General features: G+C 39.5%; 1 protein-coding gene across 1 annotated transcript; it reads right to left on the reverse strand.

The window, feature by feature from the left end:
* Nucleotides 1-1548: 1548 nt before the first annotated feature.
* TLR2 (toll like receptor 2) lies at nt 1549-9062 on the reverse strand. Its single transcript, XM_075860334.1, has 3 exons — nt 8960-9062; nt 8399-8506; nt 1549-3961 (listed from the first exon to the last, which is right to left on the reverse strand). Exon 3 carries the CDS (start codon nt 3943-3945, stop codon nt 1585-1587), a length of 2361 nt encoding a protein of 786 aa, XP_075716449.1. The 5' UTR covers nt 3946-3961; nt 8399-8506; nt 8960-9062; the 3' UTR covers nt 1549-1584.
* Between the last annotated feature and the right edge of the window lie 556 nt (nt 9063-9618).

The following is a 9618-nucleotide window of genomic DNA, read 5'->3' on the forward strand; positions in this document are numbered from 1 at the left end:
ACCTTTGGAACCACATTTTTATTGTTTCAATGCTTCTAAAATGAAAAAATGAAACAACTTTGCAAGTAGTCTTAATTACAAATCTTCTGGCATTTTTAATCTACATCTACTATGCAGACCCACGTGTTTGCATGGTAACAGACTACAAATGCTGTGTAGCCTAATCCTGCAGTCATACTCCCTTCCATCTGTCACCTACTTCTTGTTAACAGAATGTATGTTAATAAGAATTAGGGGACAGGTGGAAGGTAATATGACTTGCAGGATGTGTTTATAGCACTGTTAACAATGGGTCCTTTTAATATATTTCTAAAGGTGGCCGGCCATACACATTAAATATCTGTTGTCCAAATATTAGTTTGGATAACAGTTATTCCTCACCTATAGGCATTCACTTTTGGCTGAGCGTGCATGTTTATTTCAATTGTGAGATGGTAATAAGCCACTGCCAGACACCAGCTTATATCTCATGGGAACAAAGGATAGGGTATGTTGAAGTCTGACATGCCTAATCCTTCTTTCCCCGGACATATGCCGTCAAGGGAGAGGCCAGTGGCCCCCAAACATATTAGATCGTCTACCAATTTGCGGAGATTACTTTAATGTCTATCAGCACGTTCACACATATCAGATGATCATTTTAACAAAATTTATGATTATAAGCATTGTGTCAATATTTTGTAAGATTCCCAGTGGCCATCAATATGCAGTTGTATAGAACTCTTTGAAAATCTGAATGGAGGCTATATATACCTGCAGATATCACAGCCCTAGTGGAGGAAACAGCTGCTAAGATTGTGTGGGGAACAGAGAATCAGTTCTATGTAGAAAAGAAATCGAGCATTATCAGCAAATTAATTATTTCTTCAATGCTACTTTAAACTGGAGGTGCACATGAAGATTTATCAGATGTTAAAGTCAATTGACCTGTACTATTTTCGAGTACCTATAGTGTTAGTAATCCAACAAATTATATTACATTTATTTTTGCTTTATCTAAAAAAAAATCTACAACAGTGTGTATCAATTCTCATATATTATACATTTTATCTATTATACACACAAGTAAAAACAATTTTTTATTACTAATAGTGAAATGTTCCGTCCGATCACATTTGAGGGCATATTGGCTCGTCGCTGATGGGGTTTTTATTTTGCCTTCCTTTGGATCAATAGATGGAAACCAAGTTCTAAGATTTACCTCTTTCGTTCATCCATATCCTCTCCCCTTGTTGGACTTTAATGGACATATGTCTTTTTGTAACCGTACTAGCTGTGTAACTATGTACACGTACTATCCAAAAACGTCATGTTCTTCTTTTGTCGAATGCTCCATCTACATCCTCTTTGTACATTTCCTGCTTCCAAATATTTGTAATTCTTAGAAGTATGGTAACAAATCAGGCCCATCCTTCTTCTGGAACATCTACAACACATTCCCTAAGAAAACTAACTATACAAAGAGTTGTACAAAAAAATAAATTTCTATCCCTATTCCTCTACATGATCAAGCACAGATCCTTTATAAATAATACTGAATACTGTATGTGCGGCTTTGATTTTTTAATGTGCATTTTGATAACTCTACGAATCTGGGTATTCTTCTGGTTGCACTGCTGCTTTGAGATTATCCCAGAAAACTTGTTTTTCTTCTTCCTCTGATGGCCACTCAATGTAGGTTTTTGTGTTCATGAGTTTCCTCAGTTTGCAGAACCTTTTTGGAATGGTTGACTTCTCAATGGGTTCCAGGAGAACCAAAATGGCAGTATCATTGTTTTCATCAAAAAGACGAAAGTGGGAGAACTCCAGCTCGTACTTGCACCACTCACTTTGGACAAAATGTTCTGACAAGATAAATAGAGTTTTGTAGCTTTTGTCCATGGCATCAATGATATTATCAATTATCCATTTGCCAGGTACAAAATCCCGCTTATGAAAACATACTTTAAGTGGGGGATTTCCATTTTCTAGCTGCGGTACCATCATATTCTCAACCCACTCAGAGTCTCTTTCACTGTACGATATGAATGCATCAAAAACAATCTCTCTCTCTGATATTTTTAAAGGTTTCCTTTTGGCTTTTAACCAGGCCCAGGTCATCTTTGCATACCACATACAATGAAGACAGTGGCAAAGCCCCACAACAGTGGCTATAACTAATATTGATACAATGCAGGACAGTGTCACAACTAATGTGTTATGGCACATTAATATAGGGAGATGTGCATCTCTAATCTGCTCCCCTCGTACTGAAGAAGGAGAATCACATATATAGTTTTCCGGCCAACCCAGAAGCATTTTGTTATGTTGCTTAACAAAATCCACAAACTGGCAGGAGCAAAAATAATTGTTGTCAATTCCATCCAATCTAGTCAACTTTGGGAAGTATCCCAAATCTGATTGGAAAAAGTCGTTGAGTCTGTTTTTCCTGATAACAAGTAATGTTAGGCTTGGTAGATAAGCTCTTTCTGGCAACATGGCCAATCTATTATCAGATATGTAGAGTTCCTTTAAATTTGGTAAATTAGCAGAAAATTCTTCCAAATGATTGGAACTTATATCCAAAATTTCTAAAGTGACAGTAAGGCAGTTTTCAATCATTTTTAACCTGCAATCTGAAATATTTAAGTATGTCAGGTAATTAGGCCAGATGCAGGAAGAAATACTGGTGTCACCAAACATATTTTGACTTAAATCAATAGAAGTCAATGATGGAATTTTTGCAAGTGCTTTTGAAACCCTGGGTAATGAAGATAAGAGATTTCTACTCACATTCAAGGTTTGTACGGAAGGCCATGCCCCATAACCTTCCAAATAACAGGCTGAACTTTCCAAAAACAAGTCTGTGAGCACGTTCCCGCTCAGATCAAGGTATTCCATCATCTTAAAAGATCGAGAAAAATTGCAAGGCATGAGAAAAACTTTGCTGTCTATACACGTAAGACTTTTAATTTTACGTACTAATTGATAGATGAAACTGAAGTCTGTAAAGAGGAAAAATTTGGGGATGTACAGGTTTTTAACAATAAATGTTGATATAGATGAGGTCTCATTTTTCAGTAATGGAAAGCCTTGTCCTGTTCCCAAAAGCTCACTGTCCTCCAAAGCGAGAGTGGTAACATTTTTGTAGGTATGTATAATTTCTATTAGCCTTGCCACACTTCTGTCAGTCACTATACAGTCTTCATATATTAAAGTCCTCACTGTTGTATCATTGAGCACCACAAAAGCTTCTACATTCTGTTTTTCTAGGAAAGATGTATTCCTTATTTCTAACCAGGTAGCCGAATGTGCAAGATCATGTATTATTTCTGGCAGTAAGGTTAAATTTGTAGCAACAGTAACATGCCCTATATGTTTTATAGATTGTATGGTGCCCTTTGTATATTGTCTCAGGTGTGAAATATTTAAGTAAAGTTCATCCAAGCTCAGCACACCATCAAAATTTTGTTTATAGAGGGCAACAAAGTCTAGATTCCCAAATTTTAAAATCTTCAGCGATTGCAGAGTGGAGAATATAGGATTTTCACCAAGAGAAGTGTAGTGATTCCCCAGTAAGTTCAAATGTGTCAGCATGCGAAGACTTCCAAACCAAGCAGATGACAAGTCAGATAGCTTGTTATAAGACAGGTCCAATTCCACAAGATTTCTTTGTGACTGAAAAGAGTAATTGCTGATACTATGAATTTCATTGTGATATAGCCGAAGTATTTTGAGGTTTTCATACGACTTCAGCTCATCATCTGATATGGTCTGAATTAAATTGTTAGATAGGTCCAAACCCTTCATTTGTCTTGGCAGTGTTGAAGGAATAGAATGTAAATGCTTTGAGGAGCAATCGCAAAAATCCATAGCGTCACAGTAACAATCCATTCCATCTTTTGAATATGTTGCCTTCACCAATGAGTAGATTAAGCAGAAATTCAGCAGGTAATAATACACCATTCTGGATTTGGAACAACTAAAGACAATGGAAAAAAAAAATTATAGCAATTATTAAGGTAATTTTAGTCAAAGATATACAAGGAAACATAATAAAACACAAAAGACTTATGGCCCTATTACACGGGCCAATGATCGGGCAAACGAGCGTTCATATGAATGCTTAGTCCCGATCATTGCCCTGTGTAAACAGGGCAATGATCAGCCGATGGATGAACGAACAAACGCTCGTTCATCGGCTGATCTGCTCTTTTATGAAGCATTAAAAATCATTGTTGTCGGCAGCACATATCCCTATGTAACCAGGGAGATGTGCTGCCGACATGATGGAAATGTATGGGGCGAACGATCGGCGTAATGAGTGCTCGTCCCTACACATAAGCAATCATTGCTCTGTGTGAAAGAAGCGCCGATCAATGAGCTGTCTCGTTGATCGACGCTCATTTACACGGCCGTGTAATAGGACCCAAAGGCCGGATTCACACGAGCGCTGCGCATCTCGGACTCCGAGGTGCATCTGTGCTCTGCGCTGCGGGACGCGTTATCATGAATCCGCCATAGGCTAGAGTGAGGGAAGAGGACGTCCTATTTTCTCACGGAACCTTCACATGGTCCGTTGAAGCAACGGCCCCAATGAATTACATAGGTCCGTGTGACAGCCATTTTTTTAACGGCCATCACACGGACGTATAACACGTTAGTGTGAATCCGGCCTTAGGATCAGAAACATTAGATGGCCATACATATTAGATAAATGTTAATCTAATTTCATCATGCCCAATACATTGTTCCCGCAGGATATAAGCCACTGCCAGAGTTGTCTGGAAAAAATGTTTCCACTCCCACCAGTAAAAAAAATGCTTGTCCAAGTCAGGAAAAATCACTGTCGTCAGATATCTTACGTGTATGGCTGGCTGTATTAGGTGCACAGTGCTGTATCGCAGATGTGTTGTACAGATCCATTATTCAGTACCCATATCATAGAAGCCTTTACTGCACCTCCAGTTTTATCTGAAGGCACACAGAGGTTTTTTTTTCCATCTAATCTATGAGAAAAAAAAATCATGGCATGGTGAATAATAGAACTATTCCCTTAAAGAGGCTCGGTCACCAGATTATCAAATCCCTATCTCCTATTGCATGTGATCGGCGCTGCAATGTAGATAACAGTAACGTTTTTATTTTTTGAAAAACTATCATTTTTGGCCAAGTTATGAGCAATTTTATATTTATGCAAATGAGCCTTTCTAATGGACAACTGGGCGTGTTTTCTCTTATTTCCAACTGGGCGTGTATTGTGTTTTTAGCAACTGGGTGTGTTTACTTCTTTCGCTGCACAATCACACTGTGCTGTGGATCATGCTGGGCTGGAACAATGAGAAGTGCAGGACACTGATTAGTCACTGATTGGTCAGCCTCATACACTCCTCTGTACAACGCCCAGTTGGTAAAAAGTAAAAACACGCCCAGTTGTCCATTGAGAAACTCATTAGCATAAATCTAAAATTGCTCATAACTTCCTCAAAAATGATCGTTTTTCAAAATAAAAACCACGGCTGTTATCTACATTACAGCGCCGATCACATTATGTAGAATAGGGCACTTATAATCTGGTGACAGAGCCTCTTTAAAGAAAATACTTCTGAAGGAGAATACGCTGCCTCAAGGAGGTACCATATAGTGGTTTGTGCAAACGGCCTTATACATAACACTGTAACATTACATAATACATGACCGTAGGGACTCTGAGTGCCCCCATGCAGGGTTTGCCGTGTGCATGAGCCCTTAACAGTGAAGCTTTTGTTAAATATATAAGTGGAAAGGCATTAACCATTTTCACAATAGTTGGTGAAAATACCAACATTTTATATTATCGGGGTTGTGCCACGAAAATAATTTATCACCTAACCACAGGATAGGTAATTAATGTCCATCAATCCAAAGAAGAGCGGAAGATCGGGCCAGAGGAAGTGTTGTTACACAAAACAGGCTGTTGCCCGCCGGGATCATCCACCCTCGCCCCTTGTCTATGGACATTTTAAGAGCAGTAATAAAAAGGATTTTTACGCAGGACGGTGAGTTGCTGCTTTTTCTTTTACGGCCTTCTTTGGATTGATGGATAGCTAGATACTTACTCTTCAGCTGAGCACCACCGTGACCTGTTATATAAACATCCCCCCAGAGACATACACGCTCCTAGGATAAAGCGAGGACTGAGTAGCGCCAACCTATTGACTTTCTTTTGTTTTTTATAGGTAATTAACGCCTTCCCGACATTTGACGTATCCATACGAGACAGTCGGCTAGGGGAAGTATAGAACTGGCTCACGGAATGAACCCGTTACATACGATGCCGGTGTGGCTGTATGATACAGCCGACACTTCAGAATAATGAGCGGTATCGCGCTCGAGCGTGGTCCTGCTAGTTTAACTTGTTAAATGCCGCGGTCAATAGCGACCGCAGCATTTAAATCCTTAGAAAAAGGGGGCGACCCCCTCTAACTGCTCATCGCGCTCCCCGCAATGCAATCACAGGGTGGCAATGGTTGCTATGGCTGCCTGGGGGCCTAATGAAGGCCCCCAGGTCCGCCATCTTTGTGCTCCTATGAAGCGCTGCCTCCGGCAGGGCTTAATAGAAGCCTGTCAGAATCACAATATACAGCTATACATTAGTATTGCAGTATATAGTGCAAGCGATCTAACGATCGCTGATTGAAGTCCCCTCGGGGGACTAATAAAAAAAAATATATATTACAATATATCATTATTTAACCCGCACGGTGTACGCCATAAAAATCTTTTATAAAATGTAAACGCCAGAATCGCGCTTTTTTGGTCACCTCATCCCACACAAAAAATGAAATAAAAAGTGATCAAAACGTCGCATGTACCCCAAGATGGTATCGTTACAATCGACAGCTTATCCCGCAAAAAATAAGCCCTCATGCCACTTAAATCGACGGAAAAATAAAGAAGTTATGGCTCTCAAAATTTGGCGACACAAAATACATTTTATTTTTTACACTTAGGTTTTTACTTGTAAGAGTAGTAAAATATGGAAAAAAAACTATAAAATTTATAAAATAAAAATATTTAAAAACTATATATATTTGGTATCGCCGTAATCATATTGACCCACAGAATAAAGTTAAAACATGTTGTTTTAATTGCACAGTGAATTCCGTAAAAACGACGCGCAAAAAACAAATAATTTTGTTCCCGTTTCCTAGTACATAATATGGCACAATAAATGGTGCTACGAAAAACTACAACTCGTCCTGCAAAAATCAAGCCCTCATAGGACTATATCGACGGAAAAATAAAAAAGTTATGGCTTTTGGAATGTGGGGAGGAAAAAATGAAAATGAAAATCTGAAAAAGGGCTGCGGCGGGAAGGGGTTAATGTGTGATCATGGTGGGTCAACCACTAGGACCCCCAGCAATCAAGAAAACGAGAGTCCTGTGTTCCCCATTTGAATGGAGCACTACGGCTCCAATAATTCCCTACGATACGAACGGAAATAGCACCTGTCCATCTTTCCTGTGGTTTGGTGATAAATTATTCTTGTTGGTCAACCCCTTTAAGGCCAGATACACAGTGTTCTTTTTTTATTCTTGCATTTAAATCCTTATAAAAAAAAAAACAACTCTGTCCATAAAAACACTGTGGGGGAGATGTACTAAGACTGTGTCAGTCTTAATAAAAAAAATAAGATAGGGTAAGATGAAACAAATTTTTGAATTGGATATTGTTGCATCTTCGCTGTGTACACTACAATTTACCCCAGTTTCTGGCATAAATGATAGTAAATACGTTGGTCCGTGGGTGGCCACACCCCCTACCTCTAAGTCCCACCCACTTTTAAAAGTGTCGAGAGAGGGGAAACACAATTTTTTCGACTTTTGGGTTGTTGTTTTCTGGCAGTGTTTTTGGCTTTGAAAAATGGCCGAAAAAAACGTTGATAAATCTGGCCTAAAACATGTTGGATCAAGTGCATATAACTACTTTATGGACAGGGATACGGCTGTATAATCGTCTCAGTCAGGAGAAAAGGAGTGCTTGCCACTAATAATTGATAAATATACTCTGTATATGAGATATATATATATATATATAAAAGAGAGAGACCGGGAGAGAGAGAAAAGTCTACCATTGAGTGACCCCCCCCCCCCCCCCCCATTGATCCCAAGAGCTGGGACGCAGCCCCTATTTCCACCAGGGAAGTGGCAGGAAATCCGCAGGCACTTTCTATTAAAGTGTATAACAAATACAGAAACAGTTGAGCCCTCTCAATCTTCCGTTTCCGTATCCCCCACTTTTCATCAGGGAGCAGGGACCGGTTAAGTGATTGGAAGGTTGAACAAAACTGCCCAAATAAAACAATTTCTTGTAACAAACTTCCTTCCAATAACCAGCCAAAGCCAAAAGGATAATGATATATTTTGGGTGGCTTACCTTTTAACGTACAGGTTTAGTATTATTCTCCGACTGCTTAAATTATCAGCCTTAGGAAACAGTCGCCCCTATGCAAGTAGATATTCAGTTCTGTCCATTACAGATAACCTATAGGGGAAATATACCATAATCTGAAATATTGATGTACAACATTAAGCTTTTCAGTTATGCATTAATATAGTAGAACTCCTTTAGTCCGGCGTCAATAGAGCCTGATAGGTGCCAGATGATCAAATACGCTTATTAAACAGTCGTAGACGACAACGCTGTCCGTGAGATCCACTTCCAGGGGCACAATCGCTGTACTGCGCATATTAAAGAATTGAGTATATCCTGTGCTCAGTTTAGTTCACTTTATTCTGGAGAAAACAACTTCCAACCAGAGAGTTATTATATTAATGCCACCACTTTTCTGCTGGAGAGGGCAGTGGAAATCTATGCCATTCTCCATGTGCTGACATTATCTGCCTCCTCCACACACTGCTGGGACACTGCACATACAGAAGACAGATCCAAGTCACCCCTCTGGCAGTGCCAGCACCATAGTAACTTCTCACCTACCTGCAGACCAGTGTCAGACGCAGTGTATTTCCCGGCTGTGTCCCATGTCTCTGTGGTAGCAGCTGGTTACATGTTGTGTAAATCAGGGCGGGAGATGTGCGGAGGCTGCAGAACAGCACAGCCCATACTAAACTGTGGGTGGGAGCTGCACTGACTTCTACATATGACTGGCAAATCCCAGCCACACAGTACACTGCTCTATTGTAACAGGAGGAAGATGGGTGTAACGCTTCGTGATGGGGACACAGTTTTTTATATTATTAACCCCTTCCCGCCTCAGCCCTTTTTCAGATTTTCATTTTTGTTTTTTCCTCCCCACCTTCCAAAAGCCATAACTTCTTTATTTTTCCGTCTATATAGTCCCATGAGGGCTTGATTTTTGCAGGACGAGTTGTAGTTTTTCGTAGCACCTTTTATTTTGCCATATAATGTACTAGGAAACACGGGAAAAAATATTTGTGGGGTAGAAAATGAAAAAAACAGCGATTCCTCCATGGTTATTCGTGCGCCGTTTTTTACAGTATTCACTGTGCAATTAAAACAACATGTTAACTTAATTCTGGGGGTCAATACGATTATGCCGCTACCAAATATGTATCATTTTTTCTATATTTTACTACTTATACAAGTAAAAACCTAAGTGTAAAAAAGAAAATGTC

This window comes from Rhinoderma darwinii, chromosome 1, assembly GCF_050947455.1.
Source record: "Rhinoderma darwinii isolate aRhiDar2 chromosome 1, aRhiDar2.hap1, whole genome shotgun sequence".
Lineage (NCBI taxonomy): Eukaryota > Metazoa > Chordata > Amphibia > Anura > Rhinodermatidae > Rhinoderma > Rhinoderma darwinii.

Excerpts from the sequence above, each read along its gene's own strand:
- TLR2 (XM_075860334.1), bottom strand. The coding sequence starts at position 3,945 with ATGGTGTATTATTACCTGCTGAATTTCTGCTTAATCTACTCATTGGTG.